The sequence below is a fragment of the Furipterus horrens genome, unplaced genomic scaffold (genome assembly GCF_987537825.1).
Source record: "Furipterus horrens unplaced genomic scaffold, mFurHor1.1.pri manual_scaffold_2, whole genome shotgun sequence".
NCBI lineage: Eukaryota > Metazoa > Chordata > Mammalia > Chiroptera > Furipteridae > Furipterus > Furipterus horrens.
Window position 1 is genome coordinate 11,399,842 of NW_028327172.1, and position 17,715 is coordinate 11,417,556.

Here is a 17,715-nt window from a genome sequence, read left to right on the forward strand (position 1 = left end):
CGGGGAGGCGCGCGCCGGCGTGTGCGTGCGTGCGCGCGCGCTGCGGGCGGGCCGGAGGAGCCGAAAGCCCTGGCACGTGATCAGGGACCCGCTCGGTCGCTTGGTGGTTCCGTCTGTCTGTCGGTCCGCGGGTGCCATCATGGCGGACGCGGCCAGTCAGGTGCTCCTGGGCTCCGGTCTCACCATCTTGTCCCAGCCGCTCATGTACGTGAAGGTGCTCATCCAGGTATGAGTCGTCGCCATTCCCTTCCCCGCCCGGCACCCTCTGCGGTCGCCGCTGCCCGCGGCGCCTGAGCAGGAGCTCCAGCCTTCCCGGGCCTTCAGTCTCCCGAGATGCTGCTCCTCTGCTGTCCCAGCCCTCCCCGCAGGGACAACTCCCACCGCCCGCCGCCATTCCGGTACCTGCGGGCCTGCCCGAGGTGTCGCCCGTCCGCCAAGCGGTGAGGCCCGCTCCATTCCCCGCAGCCAACCGCCGCCCTGCCCTGCCCGGTGGCTCCTCTGAACTTTGTTTTTCCTTCCCCGAGGTCGATCTTGGCCGGTCGCCACCAAGGGCTTCCCACACCCACCCTCTCGCCCCTCTGAAACTAGCATTCACCTCCTTTTCCTAGCCCCGAACTCAAGACACGAAATCTGTTGAAATTTGAAATTAGAAGGGAGCCAGTGTTTTATTAGCATGATTTTTATTTATTTATTTTGTCACTGTTACTGCTGCTATTCTGTCCCGAGATTTTAGCACCAGATACCCAGATAAACACAGGAGCTCATTCAGAAGTGATAATGAAGTGCTGGCCGAGTCAGATTTCGGAAGGATCCCCTGGGCGCCCTCAGCAACGGCAGCCCATGTAGCTCCTGACAGTGCCTATCACATCTGTCTGAGCTGGAAATCAGTTTGGGCGCGTTTAAGTGTATGTGTTAGTTTCTAGTTCGCTGTAAAATAATTCTTAAGTGGTATTTTATATTCACAGGCAAGCAGGCCAGGTTTTAGCCGATGATAAAGTGATACGTAGTATATTCAATTGCCTTTGTAGATTTCCCTGTGATGGGCAGGCCATTCATTTTTTTAAACCTCTGTTGAGAGTTGACATAATTACATCATGCCTTGCGCCAGGGAAGGGAGCGGCTTTTAGAAGCCCTGACGTCCACACCATCTACCTTTCTGTCAAAAATATGCACGCACTAGGGAGCACACATTTCTTATTTCCTGAGTTGATGCTAATCCAAATTAGGTTATCTGAACCAAGAACAAAGACTTTGAATGAAATGTATGCTATCTTGCCTAAACCAGAATTGGCACATTTGTAGCTACATAGTATCTGCGATGACAGCATTTTGCAGTAAATCTGCTATGAGCCCACTGCTCAGTACTTTCCCGGAAGGCAGGGTTTTCTAAGTGACGGTCAGAGCTCTTGCCTCAAAAACTTAAATATCCTTAATCCTATTTACACAGAAATCTGTGTGTGGCCAAGTTTCTCAGGGGTTTCAGTGAAATTCCCAAACACACAGTTTTTAAAAAGAGTGGCACGGTATCACCAAGCGCAGTCAGGAGTTATTTAATTGGGCAGGTTAACAATCACAGTAATAGAGCCCCAGCCATGTCCTAAGGCCTTTTCATTCTCTCCGTTATCTCTTGAATACTAAGAAGAATATATTGTAGAAATAAAATGATAGTCATTAACTCTAAAATGCCCTTCATTAGATTGCTAATGACAGTCTGCTCTTTAACATGGCCTTAGTTTGTAATTACTTCCCGAGTGAATTAGCCGGCGATATCTGCATTTGCCTTATGAGTGTTCTATCTTGCTAACCAAATATGAAGTTGATAGCTTAGTCTTCTCATTTTGTCCAAATATATGAGATGTGCGAGATTTTCTTCAGAAAATATTTTTTAACCTCCTCAGTAAACATTTGCTTTCAGAACACAGAGTTCCCTTATTCTATTTTCAGTTTGATATTAGTCTGTCTCAGCTAAATGGCTTACTTTATAGACTGAACCAAAAGGAAACCAGTCTTATCAATCGACAGAACAAAAACCTGACAAGGATGATGCTTCATCATTGCCTTGGAAAACATACACTGCATTTTTAACTTGTGTTAAATATTAATCCTAATTTTGTTCTTAATTCAAGACCTTGCAACCACAGCATTGATGGAAATATTGCTTAGTGTTGATGTATTCTTTTGTTTTCAAAGGTGGGATATGAACCTCTTCCTCCAACAATAGGACGAAATATTTTTGGGCGGCAAGTATGTCAGCTTCCTGGGCTCTTTTCTTACGGTAAGTGTCTTTGATTTATTTGGAATTGTATGACATTGAGGATCATGACAGGCAGGAGTTACTGAAAGAAAATATATAGAAAACATGTTGCCTTGAAATATCTATGTTACCATTTCCTTCAATTAGAATTTAAGTCTCTGACTTGTGTTTCTAGCTCAGCACATTGCAAGCATCGATGGGAAGCGTGGGCTGTTCACAGGCCTAACTCCAAGACTATGTTCAGGAGTTCTTGGGACTGTGGTCCATGGTAAAGTTTTACAGGTAAGGAGAAAATGAGTTAATCTTCCCAGAGATTTAGATTATCTTTTATGCAGTTGTTTTACTGATCAAGAGCAATTCCAAAGATATATTTCTAACCATGGTCTTTCTTTATCTTGGAAACATTTACATGAAAAGAGACCAGGAAGCTAACATTCTTAGTTCTTTCCTGGGAAGCAAGGGGATTTTGTGTGAAATGAAGTAATTGATTTTAATACACACAACCTTCTTCCTCTGAACCAGTTGTTCTGAGCAGAAGTTAAACACACTTACCGGTTTCCTGTAGAGAAATTAAATACACTTATTTGATTTCTTTATAGCTTATTTTATTTCTGTGAAGGAGGAAAGAAGCTGATTGAAATGTATTTCTTTCTGAAGTTATTTTCTCATTTCTAGAGTTAACCTCTAGTAAAATGATTTCTGTTACAAATTTATTTTTAACAACAACAAAAAACAAAGTAAACATAAAAGTCAAGATAGTGTTTATCTGTGGGGAGAAAGGGAGGAAGAGGGAATATCGATGAGGGTTCCGGGGTAATGGAAATGATTTTCCTTGACCTGGATCATGGCTACGTGGATACTTACCTTTTCGTTATTTGTTGCATTGTATATTTATATTTTGTGCACTGTTTCTATACCTGTTATATCTGCTTAAATTTGAAAGTTTTTTGTTTCTTGAGAGGGGAAGAGAGGGAGGAAGAGAGAGAGAAATATCTAATCAGTTGATTGTCTCTCGCATACCTGCAGTTGGGGACCTGGCCCACAACCCAGGCACGTGCCCCAACTGGGAATCAAACAGGCAGCCTTTCAGTTCACAGGCCGGCACTCAATCTACAGAGCCATATCAGCCAGGGGTGAAAGTTATTGTTTTTTCAAACCCCACTGAGGTGTATATCAACTGCAGGGTCGTGGTTATTTTGGGGAAGGGGAAGTGAGGGTGGAATTTAGCTGTATTTGTGGCATTTTATTTTAAAAAGGAAAGAGAGCTTAAGCAAAAAGGGAGAATTTTTAACATCTATTTAACCTCGGTGGTGGATATGTAGGTGAATTATTTTCTTAATTTTTCTGTGTGTTTGAGATGTTTCATAATGTTTTTAAAACCATCAAAGTTACATTTCATTTTTAGTGATGCTTTTGTTTTGCCAGCTTCTTTTAACTTCAAATGCTAAGACATGATCTTGATTGTACTGGTTTCTCAGTTGCACCAATTACAATGTAGGTCAAACAGCGTTGCCCTTTGCTTTATTTATAAAGGCGTTATGAATACAAATTCTGTACTGTTTAGAATGGTCCATGGGAATCCTGCACAGCATGAGTAAGGTTGAGAATATAAAACTGATGGGGTTTTTTAGGACATTGCCCTGTTTCCTGCTGACCCCAAGGGCGTTAGTGTATGCTAACCAAATTTATACAATACTTTCAATCTATATACTGTATCACATGTGCTAAATTTCAAACATTTAGTAACAGTTTATTTAGTACTCAGTATAACCTCCTTGCATTTTTTAGACTTGCTAATGCCTTATCATCTGATGAGCAAATCATGATTTTGTTAATTAGTTGCATGATCTAAGTGGCTTAGGTTTTAAGTGCTTTTCAGCCTTCGTTGATTTGAATTAGAGAGGTTTTTCAGTCAGTCCCTCACATGGAAACTGTTTCACCCTTCGGTTATTTTGTTATTCTTTTTTTTCTTTTTTTAAGATTTTATTTATTTTTAGAGGGGTGAGAGAGAGAGAGAGAGACCTCAATCAGTTACCTCTTGTATGCAGTCTGATGGGGAACCGAACCCGCTACTCAGGCATGTGCCCTGACCAGGAATCAAACCCGCGGCCTTTGGCTTTGAGGAATGACGCTCAATCAGCTGAGCCACACTGGTCAGGGTTCCTGCCTCTGATCTTTAAAAACATAATTCTTTTTTACAAAAGAGTTGTCTAGTTTTTAATCTGGTGTGACTGGGAGCTTAATTGATTTTCATTTCACCTAGGCCATCTTCTGCTTCTGAAAGAGCCAACAAATAGTATTTCCTCTTTCAGTATAGGCTGAGTTCCAGTGGTATTCATGTTTTCTTCTCTGGTAGAGGAGAAAAATCTCTTACTTGTTTTGGAAACAGATACAAAAGACAAAGGGGGGCGATTTCGGCTATTCAGACATAGCACCAATTCTCTGTTCTTTTGTACAGGGAAGAAAGTCTTGCCCTAATTTGGTATTGGTCCTGCTTTTTCCATGAAAAAGCCATGAGGGTTTTTTCCGTAGCCTTAGTCCTAGGCTGTGTTTTCGCAAATTTGTTTGTCTATTAAATGTATGTTTAGTAAGTGATGTTCTTGGATTTTTGTTTTCCTTTTTCTTCTTTTAGATGAGAGTTCTCATGAGCATTTGCTTGTCCCTTCAGCTGACCAGTATGTTAAACTTAGCAACAAAAATGTCTTAGAGAGACGTACTTACAATAAACTAATCAGAAGTTAATTGGAGATTTGCAGCAAAAAAAAAAATCAGCTTTTACTTCTAACAACAGAGTTTTTATATTATGTCCTCTCCCAGGGACATTGCTAGATCTAACCACCCCTTCTTTTCCTTTCTCTTCCTTTGCAGCATTACCAGGAATCTGACAAGATTGAGGTAGGTTGGAGCCCATGTGCATGCATGGGCCCACTTCCCTTGCAAGTTCCTGCTCTGTGGTCCTCATTAGGAGAAGGGACAGTCAGTTTCCCTTTCGCCTCAGTGAGGGTTAAGTTAGCATGCAGAGTGGGCTCCTGTTTGAACCGTTCTATTTAAAAGCATCAAGATATCTGTCTTCTTGTATTTGATTTCCAGGAGTTAGGACCTGGAAGTGTACCGAAAGAAGTCTCATCTTCCTTTGACCGAGTTATCAAGGAGGTAAGAGATCAGTTGGTGTCCTGTGCTATTTCCCTAAGTCAGGGTGTACAGTGTGGCAGCTGTAGAATCAGGATCATCAGGCCTGTGTGAGCAGGGTTTGTTCCAAATGAAATTAAACCTTCAGTATAGTTTGGGCTTTACTATGTGTATAACGTAAAAAAGAGAGTGGAAACGCTTTGCTTGCTATTTGGAATAGATGCATTTCAACGTAACTAATTTTGTCCACTCATTTCATTTTATTTTTAATAGATTTCATTATTTTTAGAGAGAGAGAAGGGAGGGAGAAAGAGAAGGAGAGAAACATCAGTTGGTTGCCTCTCGTACATGCCATCTTCCAGGGACCAAACCCACAACCCAGGCATGTGCCCCAACCAGGAACCAAACTGGCAACCTTTCACTTTGTCAGACGACACCCAACCAACTCAGCTACATCAGTCAGGGCTCGTTTCATCTTTAAAATTGAAGAAGTTTCTACTGAAAGTCCTCTGGTAGAGTTGAAATCCTCTAGTACAAAAGTGTTAAAATAGTGGCCAGACACTTTGCGGATTGGATATTATATATCCAGAAATGCTTTTACAACATTACTCTGAGTTTAGAATATTCCTCATTACCTATTTCCCACTCCTGTATTCTGCCAATGGAGTTTGTTTCATTCCTGGCCTAACACTGATGGCTTTTAGAACTACTCTCTTGTTTCTTAGTCTTTACCTTGTCTAATTGTCTTTAGTGGGTTCACAATTTTCTGTTAAATTCTATCATCTAAAATATATATAGTTCAAAACAAACCTTACTAAGGTGAATCAACTTGGTTTTCTGTAAATTTTTATGAAGTGAATTTATTCAAAAGTAAATGTATTAATAGACATTTTGCATTTTCTTAACTTCAGTTAGCCCATCCTGTACTGTAGGATCTTTTCAGAACTACCACTGGAATAGGTGTGAGGAATATCTTAACTAAGTGATTGAAGATAATGTTTAAATGCAAAAATGAATGATAGACCTGCTCTGTTTATAACTACCTCCAAGAATTGTAACTTCATTTCCTTTGCTACCTTTTTATGGAGTCTTGTAAAGAGAAAGGTAAACTATTATAAATATAGCAGCTGTAAGATAACTGCAGGGTTATAGGGTTTGTGTTCAAAAACAAAGTTCTGTTCTCACAGAGATGTTGGTACAGATTAAATCAAGCCTGACATTTGTCTAGAATATGTATCAGAGTCTCTGCAGTCACTCACAATGAGAAAGCAACTTTAAATATAGGCCTCATAATTTTATTCCAGCTCTGTGACTATTTGCTGGTGACCCTCCCTGTTTCTTTGCTTTTGTTTTTCTTATCTGTAAAGTTGAGAACAGAACAAATCTTTGCAGAGAAATGTTGAGACATTGAAATCCACGAGTGAAAGGTATGATAGAATGACAGCGTATTACATCGTATGCATTCAAGCGCCTTGCTCTTCCGACTCCAGGGCAGGGCCGCGCATCCTTATTCTGCAACCCCCACGGGCTCTCGCAGGGGTTTTGAGCGTCACTTATGTAGATTTCAGAAGTGTGTGTTGATTGTTTCTAGACAACACGAGAGATGATGGCTCGTTCTGCTGCTACCCTCATCACACATCCCTTCCACGGTATGTTTGCAGTTGATAACTGAAATCTGATTGCTGACCTTCCTTTTGTAACATGATCTCTCCCACCCGCTTAGATGGTTGATGTGGGAGTCCAGTCAGGCGCCTAGTCTGCATGCTTTTTGTTTGCTTGCATGCTTTGACTTTTATCTAGTTTATCCACATAGTTGGAAAAACCCCTTTTTATTTTTTTAGGTCTATCAAAATTTATCTTGTGTAGTTTTAAAAATTATTTGCTCTCTGTTCTGTAGTGATCACTCTGAGATCCATGGTACAGTTCATTGGCAGAGAATCCAAGTACTGGTAAGTGGTTTCGTTTTCAGGTGTTCAAGGAGATCTAGTGAAGCCAAAGGACTAAAATAATAGTGCTCTGCGTTGTTATGTTACCTTAGAGCTTACAGAACGGATATCATTTGATCTGCACAAAAGCCAGTAAATAGAAGGAAACAGCCCAGGCAGGTTTAGGAGCCTTACGTCCTTAGCCACTGGTAGTATCCACACTTCTGTGTCCAAATTCAACTGTCTTTGCAGAGTGAGGGCGGCAGAAGGGGGTGGTGGGGAGGGTGTAGATTTGACCTTGTCAAAAGTGATCATTGAACATTTATTTTATTTTATTTTTTTCTTCTTTTTATATTTATTTTTATTTATTTATTTATCTTTTTTTACTGTGTGATTGTCTCTCACTTGTGCCCCCAACTGGGGACCTGACGTACAACCTAGTCATGTGCCCTGACTGGGAATTGAACCAATGACACTTGGCTCACAGACCGACGCTCAATCCACTGAACCACAGCAGCCAGGGCTTTGAACATTTTTTTTAAATAGCTTCACAATAATCTTACTGTATTTTACCTTTCCTTCCTCTGTACCTAGTGGACTGTGTGACTCCATAGTAACCATCTATCGGGAAGAGGGCCTTCTGGGATTTTTTGCGTGAGTAAATTGCCGATTCGTGTGTGTGATTTTTATAAGTGGAAAGCATTAATGAAAATACAGACATGACTACTTAATCCTTGGGGAAAATGTACTTTCTCAGTTTACTTCATGCTAAGCTCTATTTAGACCCAGCTGGCTTGAATTCTTTTGTAAAGATAGATCCCGGAATTTTGATTCTGGTTATCTAAAACATTTGAAATGAGAGTTTTGTTTGTATTTTTTAACAATTAAGTTCATTCCAGGTTTCAACCCTTACAGTAAGTTTCCAGTATGTACCATTGATAAAGTAAGGAAAATTAATTTTTTAAAAAGGGAGAAGCCATCTAACATGTAGTTTCCTTATCCTGAGAGAATACATTTTTGCAAGGCTGTATTACCTTGAATTTACTTTGGAAGTACCTAAGACTGCTACCCTCATTTTTTGTTTTGTTTTTTTTGTTTGTTTGTTTTTTAATAGTAAAAACTTTATTAAGTAAATGATCCTTTTTAATTTTCAGAGTGTTTCAGAATAATTTATTTCATTCCTGCATCATGAATATTCTGGAAGACGGGCAGAACAGCCATTTATTCTCATTTTAGAGATTTTTTAAAAAATTGGATGCTCTAGGAATTTCATTTGCTGCCGATTGTATAGCTGATAAGTGATACAAGTGGCATTTGAAACCTGCTCTTCATTCTGTGGGGTCATGTTTATCCCGCCATTACAAGCTGCCTCGCCTAGATCACTGCGACTCTTGAAACATGGGACTTTATGTCTCTCGCTGTACCTGTGTTGGGGCCATTCTCATTTTGTAATTTTTCTCATCCCTTGCCCTGCCAAATTTGAATATCAGATACAGTTTAGCAAAAACCGTATTTAAGTCTGTTCTTCAAAGTAGGCAGATTTTTGGCCTTCGCGCTTACGGTTATTAAAAGTAAGGTGAACCAGCGGCCTTAGCTAAGGGGGGTATGGCTGACCTGCATCTTAAAAATAGGCGTGAAAGCATTAGCGATAAGCCTCAAGGACCATTGTGTCAGCTGAAACAAACCCGTTACGAGGGCTGGGTTCCGGCATTCTGTGTCTTTTCAGTTCCTGATAATATTTTGAAAGCTCCAGTTCTTTGAGAAGTGCCTGTATTGAGTGGATTAACTTTTTACTGATCACGTTTCTTGATTCTTATTTTTATTGTTTCTTCACGTAGGGGTCTTATTCCTCGCCTTCTAGGTGACATCATTTCTTTGTGGCTCTGTAACTCACTGGCCTACCTCGTCAATACCTACGCGCTGGACAGCGGGGTAGGTTGTGACCTTAATCAAATGTGTGAGTGCTGACCTGGCAGCTAGGTTAGCTTGAAAGTAAGGTGGCAGCTTGTTACGTGCCAGGCTCACCATTATATAGCGAAACGTCAGTCAGGTTCTCAGACTACTGGGACAACCTATACTATTTATCATGGAGAGAGGCACCTGAGAAGTCCTAGGGTGTAGCAGAGTGAGCCCAGGAGGTCTGTCTCTGTCTCTCTGCCTCTAGGAGGTCACCTCTTTATCAATACCTGATGTGAGAGGACACCGTGAAGCAGGACAGTTTTCTGGTGTATTCAGGGTGTTTCTTCTCATCTGAAGTGTTAAGGGGACTCCTGTGTTGGGATTTCTAGAAACCTCAGTTTGGGAGTTTTGGGGAATCAACCTTTCCTAAAATAATGCTTCCCCTGCCTCAGCAGTTGTGGGCCTCTTTGTATGCAGGCAGCCCCATGGCATGGTGGGAAATTGAACACACCCAGGGCTAGGACTGAATCCATGTTGTAAGCTTCTTGAGTATAGAGACCGATCTACCAAGCATCTGGTACACAGCTGGGTGTACAGAGAGGTGGTGACATGTCTTTCAGGTTTACCATAAATGTAGTTTCTGAGGATTGTATTTCTAGGACATGGGACAAGGGTACCAGTCTCATCTTTGGAAAGCCTGAAGCTATTATATTTGTTCCTAAGTCATCTAATAAATTCATTTACTATGAATGTGTCTGTTCATGTTGAATCAAGTTGATCATTTTAACCACTGCCTTTTTATGCTCATAATCAATATGTTTTCACCCTCAAAATTGAACTTCAAGCTATCAAAGAAACTGATAATTTAGAGATAGAATATATTGATATGGTTGGGGACCACTAGCTGTTACTATCAGCTTAACTTCTTTTACTCATTCTAATAAAGGCTTTCTTCCTGTTTTAGGTTTCCACCATGAACGAAATGAAAAGTTATTCCCAAGCTGTCACAGGAGTGAGTTTTGTTTTGTTTTTTTAATACTCTTAACCTTCTCAGAATTGTTTTGTTTCGTTTAAATTTGGCCTGTATTATCACTGCTTTAAAGCAACCAGCTGTTTCCCAGCAAAGTCAGGTTTGTTCATGTTTGTCAGACATAAGAGTAACCCGGAGTTCATGCAGCACGGTAACAGGGGCAGCAGGCCCGGACGGCTGGGCATTCCGCTTGCGGCAGGGGTGGGGGCCTCTCATCACAGCTCTGCCCCAGTACTTGACCCTGAAGGCATTCCCACTGTCCTTGGAAGGCCGCTGTGTTTTCTTATTTTCTTCAGGGGTGTTTTGAAATTGTATTTAAGTTGTATTTGCTTTTTCTCTTAAATATTGTAGTTCAATTTTATTTGAATGAGGACTCAATCACAGAATAAGAGAATTCTTCTGGCCTTTAGTTAAAATGTTAGCTGTAACGGTATATTAAGAGAAGGAAGCATCTCCAGGCTCAAAAATGTAATTTAGTCTTTCCTGAGATCCTGAGAAAGCAAAACCAGGGTTGGAGTATTTGACCACAGTGGCACTAGACTTCAATGAAGAAGAAAGAATAGAATAAAGACTGGGAATGACCTAATAACTGAGCTGTCTTTTTACTGTTTTACAGTTTTTTGCCAGTATGTTGACCTACCCGTTTGTGCTTGTCTCTAATCTTATGGCCGTCAACAACTGTGGGTAAGTGCTTTGCGTTTCTGATCTAGGCATCAGCTGAATGCTTGATAGGCAGAGCAGTCCTGGTAGAAATTTGGGGGAGAAAAATACAATTAATACTATTACTAGATTTCCTCATTTTTTCCTCTATATGCCCCATGTACCAGCAGTGGCATTAATTTATACTGTAAGCGGCTACCTCGTTTATTTTAAATCTATCCTCTTTTCTTGAAAGTTGCAAAAGAGCCCTGGCCGGGAAGCTCAGTTGGTTAGAGTGTCGTCCTAATATGCCAAGGTTGTGGGTCTGATCTCAGGTTAGGGCACATACAAGAATCATCCGTTGAGTGCATAAATTAGTGGAACAACAAATCAGTGTCTCTCTGTGTCTGTCTGTCTGTCTCCCCCAACCCCCATTCCTTCCTCTCTCTCTCTCAAAACAATAACAAAAAAACTATTTTTTTTTTAAGTTACAAAAGGTATATCAGGGATTGAACAACAACCTGTACCTGTTTTCCTAGGGGGTTCATAGGGAAAGTGAGCTTTAAAGAAAAGAAAATGGGAAATTTGGTCCATGGAGAGTTTCTTAACCTTTCACTATATTGGGCAGGAAGGGTGGGTGGAGGTGTGATATGGACACCGTTGAGTTCCAGCTACTAGTGCCAAGTGACCAGACGGAGTCGGACAGGTTTCGCCTCTTGATTCAGTTCGGAAGAACTCTGTTCCAGGGCAGTGCTTGATACAATATACCATTAGACATGCATGTCACTGTGTTCAAACAAGATATCAAATGGGAAGCTGGGTGGAGTTTGAGCACAGTTATTTCATACCATGCTACGTTCTGTTTGTCTTGGGATTTGTAGAGCAGCTGCCATATTCTAACCCAGAGCGTACCTGAAGGATGAGTTAACTGTATTATGATTCCTTACATAAATGCAGTTAATACATTGGAGAGGAAGTGATTATATCTGAGCAAGAGCATGTAGTCACCGCTGTTTATATCCATTGTTATATTTAGGTTCTTTTAAACACCACTTAATTTTTAAATCCCCTTTTCCTACTCTTTAATCATATAATTGCTGTGTTCTAGAATTTCATATGCCTATAAATTAAAAACCTAGGTGTTTTAGAAAATACGTAACTGATTCAAGTTTTTGTTTATTCATTGATTCAAAACATAAATATAAGGGAGGGAAATTTATTAGAACTAAATTGCCGCTCAGGGAAACGTTGAGGCAGGAGAATATTTTAACAAAGATTGAGAGAATGTTTTGTACATACTAACTTGAATGGCTCTTGTTTTGTTGTGTTTCAGGCTTGCTGGTGGGTGCCCTCCTTACTCCCCAGCATACGCTTCTTGGATAGATTGCTGGTGTGTGCTACAAAAAGAGGTACCTCTCTCATTCTCTCTCTTGCTTTCACCCACCCCAAATATATTTTACTTAATTTTGTTTTGTTTCTTTTCATTTTTTTAAATAATATCACTGGAATCCTAGGTTAATTCTTGTAGCTTAGCATTTAGCTGCCAGTTACAGTGCCCTCTCCCACGTCCCAAGTGTGCCTCTAGTGCAGCGGTAAAGTGTGCTGCTTAGAAATCATCAGGAGGGATCAAGAAGAAATAGAATCCCTAGATGTGATCCAGAGGCCGCCTGAGTGATCACGTGCAACTTACGAAGAGGCCCTGGGTTGACAGTTAGCCTGGTTGTTAAAATGATGGCCTTGGTTTCAGGTTTTTTTTTCTCGGTCTCACCTTTTTGTAACTTCTCAGAATGTACTTATAGATTCAAGTGTTTTCCTCCAACGTAGTAAACAGGAGACTGGGAAATAAGTTGGTTATGACATTATTTGTTCACAATGATGTTGTTAGAGCTGGTCTCTTACTTCCAGAGTCTTGTTAGTGCACAATTTTGTTCAGACTCCCGTTTATTGTTTGTTATTGCTGTGAGATACAGGCTTTATTAGGAACCAAAGTAATGGATGGCTGTGTGCTAAATTTAACACAGGATCCCTTAAAATGGCCATCAGTTTAAAGTCGTTTTTGAATGGGAATCACTTTGTATAGGATTGGAGAACAAAGTGTGAGAAGAAGCTCTTTGTTGCGTTACATTGTAGCACTAGTGATGCACGTGAGAAGGGCCTTTGTTCCCAGAGCTCAGGCTTCCCCGGCCTGAAGTCAGATGAAAAGGCCTCCGCGCTTCTGCGGTTGCTTTTGCTCAGTGCGCAGGCTCAGCAAGCCCCTCCGTGAGCCTACGCCAGGACTCTTGAATGGCTTTTGTACAGACCTAACATGAACCTTCTGGGTTTCATTCTGAGTTTTACACTCCTGTTGATATCCCAATTTAAGAGGAAAGGTGGCTCTTTCCCTACTTTCTAACTAACCCCCTTCTCCAGTAAGAAGGCAGATAGAAAATGCGTTACCTAGGGAACAGCTGGCCCTGTAAGTGCTTACGGCAACAGCAGATCTCGATTGGACATTTACCGCATATCTCAGGCATCATGCTAAGAGCTTTCCACCTATAGCTCGTAGTCCTCAAAATAACCATAGGAGGTAGGTACCGTGCTTTATTATCCCACTTTCCGTATGAAAAAACAGGCTTTGAGCACTTAAATAACACCCGTAATGTGCCTCAAGGTTATACAGCCTGTGTTTGGGAGAGCGGGGTCTGTGTGCAGGCGGTCTGACTGCAGAGGCTCCTCAGTTATGCTCACACGTTGTTACTTTAATGTTAAGGTTTTGTAAGTACTCCCTAGAGACCTGGCCATTCCATTAAAAAATGGGTGAGAGCGAGCACTTACTAAATGCTGGGGCTGTTCTCAGCGTTTAGTAGATAGCGACTCATTTGATAGCCCAGCTAGCGAGTGGCAGAGCTAGAATCCAAACTGGGAATTTTGTATAAGAAAGAAATGGTTGCCTTATCCACGCGGCAAAATTGTAGTTAGTTCCACAAAAGCGCAGCGTGAGTCAGAGTGCAAATCGCTACTCTGTACTGATAGTCCGCTTTTGTCCTGGACATTTAGTTATGTGTCTGTGATCTCATTTCACACTAGACTTTGCTTGTCTTCTTTTTCCCCAGGGAAACATGAGCCGAGGAAATAGCTTGTTTTTCCGGAAGGTCCCCTTTGGGAAGACTTACTGTTGCGACCTGAGAATGTTAATTTGAAGATGCGGGACAGGGACAGTGACATTTCTATAGTCCCAGATGAACAGAATTATGGGAGAGAATGTTGATTTCTATACAGTGTGGCGCGCTTTTTTAATAATCATTTAATCTGGGAAAGTGGAGGTGTTTGGTGTCTGCCTTTGTTGTTCTTTGTCCCGATATGGCATAATTTACCATGAACAGCCCCCCTTTAGTTATTCTGAAATGGGATATGTTTCCTCCAGACTCTTCATTGTACCTACACAGAAGAAAGTTGCATTTTCTTAAAGGTCGTCATGTGATTTGAGTCTTACTTAATTCAAGGCTTTGTAAAATGAAGAGTACAGTCCCAAGAAGAAAGAGAAATAATTCTGTGAAACTTAAAAAAATTAGTAAGGCAAACTATGTGGGAGGTCATGACCCTAAAAACTCAGCAACATCCACCAGAATCTGCCTCCCATTATATGCCTCCAAGCATAATTGATTAACGCTGTCTCTCATTTGTCATAGAAAGGACAATATGTTGCTAAATTACCCTAGGAACTCTCTACACGAGGCATACACACCTTCGATCTATTATTGCAAAGTGATGAATTGTTGCCAACAACAGAAAGAAAGAAAAAATTACAGAAAATAAGCAAGATTTGGAAAAGGGCATAATGGCTTATTTTTTCCAAAAGAAATTCTTGTCATTTCAAATATGAAAAGCAAATACTGCAGCAAGTAGCCCGTTCCCTAAAAGCTAAGTATTTGCCAGTCCCTAAATGACATCATTACACAGTTCTAATTGTGTATGCTCTTCTGTTCTTCAGTTTTTGTTTTGTTTTTGTTGTTGCAGAAGGTGAGTAGTTTGTTTTTCATTCCTTAGGACACCCTTGGAAAGCGTACTTGTAACTTCCTATCAGGTGATGCAGCCCGCAGGGTTCTTTAGAAGGAAATGAATTTCAACTCAAGCATAAAGCTTCTCTTTACTCAGGACTTTTAAAAGCAGGTTAAAATGCTCTAAGATGAGAAAGCGTATGGTTTCAAGTATTTAAGTAATTAATCCACTAGGATGTTGCCAAATGAGTAAGCACTTAATTTGCTGCTTCTCCGATTTCTCTATCAAAGCAGCAGCCCTGTAATATCCGTAATATCCGAGTGAGCATGCAGGGGTCTCCCTCCTCCCCCAGGGTTTAGGAACAGCCTGAAGCTCATGAGTAGCTTACCTTGAAATGTCTTTGATGTCTCTCACTTTGTCTCAAAAAGTAATGTAAATTTTATATTCTATTCAATATTATATGCATTTGTTTAATATAAAAATGTTTTGCATTACCCATCCCCCCCCAAAAAAAAAGTCTTTAAGTAAAGATGATCTAGGAAAACGTGCCTTGTTTATCATCCTCTGGCTTCTGTGCTCTTTCTTACCCGCCTGCCTGTCCGTCCCTAGTCGAGTCTGACTGTGAGAAGCAGTCCACCACCAGAGGGCGCCAAGGCCTCGGTTTTGCCTATGCAAGTTGGGCTGCCAAGGAGTCTCACCAAGGCCTGGAGTTGTTCCAAGTCCAATCAACTAGCTGCATCCAAGCGATGGGTCCATTAAGGGTACTATACCTGTGTTCCTCCACACAATTGTATAAGTTATTAATGTAATCAAAGTCTAACTTTATTCGGGGACCAGTAAATTCAAGTAGGTACTCTTAAAATACGTAAATATAATGAACTGACTCATTATATGTGTAGGTAACATAGATAAGGAGTATCTAGCAAACTGCACCTGTGGAACTGGGCAAGAGGTTTGCCTTGGCCGTGCTGAGCTCAAGTGCCAGGAAGTGTCCCTCCTGGGGAGTGTGACGGTCGCTGAAGCGTTGACTGAAGAGCATGGTGTTTCCTGGAAATTTTAGGGTGGTTGTAAAAATACCAGGGTACAAAGCAACCTTAGGATGAAATAAACTGAAACATCACCCTGTGTCCCATCTTCTTACTGCGACCTACACGTACCCTAGCTTTGCTATAATCTACTTCAGAAATGTTCTTTCCCTCTCCGCATTGAACTTTTTCCTATATGGTGAGATTCAGTTCTTGGGCCGTCTCTTTTTTAAGTCTCATTCATAATCCTCCCAACTGGAGGAGGTCTTTGCCTTAACCCACCCCCCACCCCCAGTATCGTAACTACAGTATAATACAAACTGAACGGATAAAAAGGAAACTACATGCAAAACCAGGTCCAAGGCTTACACAGCAGTGGCATTCTCTCTACAAAAAAAACAAAAACAAAAACAAAACTTATATTTAGCCCTTTTAAACAGGTGCCCTAAAACGGCTTTACAGGAAAGTGAACTGGCCAAGCAGCAGTACTTGCGGTTGGCCGATCCAAGGTGCAGTGGCAGGTAAGGCAGCCGGGAGAGAGAACAGACTTTGGGGAGTAACGACTGCCAAGCCTGTCGCGTAAGTTTTACTTCTCGTAATCTTTAGTAGGGTAGTTCTCCCCCTTCAGAAATAAAGAAAATGAGATTCAGATCAAGTTATTCATTCAAAATTGCATAGCAGGTTTCAGAGCTGGATTCAAGCCAGAATTTCAAATTGTGAGGCATAGTTACCGCCTCATAGAGGCTATGAAATGCTGAGGGGAAAAGCATAGCCAGCAAACCAAGCAATGAGTAAGTCATTTATCCGAGGAAGAAGGCCCTGCGTTTTAGTCAAAGCAGTGAACGAAAGAGCAGGCCTCCGAGAGGATAAAGAGTAGAATAATCTTAAATCAGGAACATAGTTCTTACCTCTGCAGAATGATAAACAGGTAAACCAACTGAAAATAGAAGTGATCACCATTACTTTTCTAGACCATTAAGATGGTTTATGCAGCTGCAAAGCAAAGTTACTGTGCAATAAGGATTCCCAGGGATCCCATCAGTCCATTTTATTTGGATTTCTACTACATTTGGAGGACTGATGGATTCTTCTAGAACATCCTTGCCCATTGAATGGCTTTATTCAGGCTGCCTTCGTAAGTGCCATAGTAGTTTCTTGGAGGGTTTTTCTGTTCATTTGTTTTTCAAATATAAAGAGAGGTGTTCTACGTCCTTTGCAGAGATTTTTGGGCTTAACTAAGGATGTCACATGTGACATCTCATGCTCCCACCCCCGTTGAGCCCCCATCTTATTGTCTCCAGACTTGAGAGAGTCAGAATCTTGCACTCTGATATTTGTGTAGGGGTCAAGTTGCAAATGAAAGGTACTTTTGCCACTAGTGCCTTCTTTTCAGGAGGATATCTGATAACCGTGATTAATTTTCTAAAGCAACTGCGAGTGTTCTCCTTCCAACAAACTTTGTCCCTGTGAGTCGGCTTCCTCATCTCTTTGCTACCTAAGGAGATGTTGGGGAGCTCCTCCGCCCCCCGCGTTAGCCGACCGTGAGGTGAAATCTTGAAAAGCCCATCTTGTGCTGGTCTCATAAGTGGATTCCTCTGCAATCCAGGCCTGAGTCTCTGGTGTGGAACCAATTAGGCAAGTTCATAACCAACTTACTGCAACCCCGAAAAAGAACGCTTTCAAATAGATTCAGATCAGTATCACACTCCAAAATATGGTTGGAGAACAGTGCTTTAGAGAGCATCAAGGAAAAGCGGGAGAGCAACAGAAATGGGACCTGGAGGAGCTCTTCAGGAGTCACCAAATTCCTGAGAGGGAGAGTGGACGATGGAACAA

The 17,715-nt window shown here is 41.3% G+C and overlaps 1 protein-coding gene across 1 annotated transcript; it reads left to right on the forward strand.

The window, feature by feature from the left end:
* The first annotated feature begins 38 nt into the window (after positions 1-38).
* MTCH2 (mitochondrial carrier 2) lies at positions 39-14,336 on the forward strand. Its single transcript, XM_090261348.1, has 13 exons — positions 39-226; positions 2,191-2,275; positions 2,430-2,536; positions 5,123-5,149; positions 5,345-5,407; positions 6,975-7,032; positions 7,281-7,332; positions 7,903-7,962; positions 9,147-9,240; positions 10,172-10,219; positions 10,854-10,921; positions 12,210-12,285; positions 13,969-14,336. Exons 1-13 carry the CDS (start codon positions 140-142, stop codon positions 14,053-14,055), a joined length of 912 nt encoding a protein of 303 aa, XP_090117474.1. The 5' UTR covers positions 39-139; the 3' UTR covers positions 14,056-14,336.
* The last annotated feature ends 3,379 nt before the right edge of the window (positions 14,337-17,715 follow it).

Excerpts from the sequence above, each read along its gene's own strand:
- MTCH2 (XM_090261348.1), top strand. The coding sequence starts at position 140 with ATGGCGGACGCGGCCAGTCAGGTGCTCCTGGGCTCCGGTCTCACCATC. Across the intron at positions 5,408-6,974 it reads TTGACCGAGTTATCAAGGAG|ACAACACGAGAGATGATGGC; the intron begins GTAAGAGATCAG and ends GATTGTTTCTAG. Across the intron at positions 7,963-9,146 it reads GGCCTTCTGGGATTTTTTGC|GGGTCTTATTCCTCGCCTTC; the intron begins GTGAGTAAATTG and ends TTCTTCACGTAG.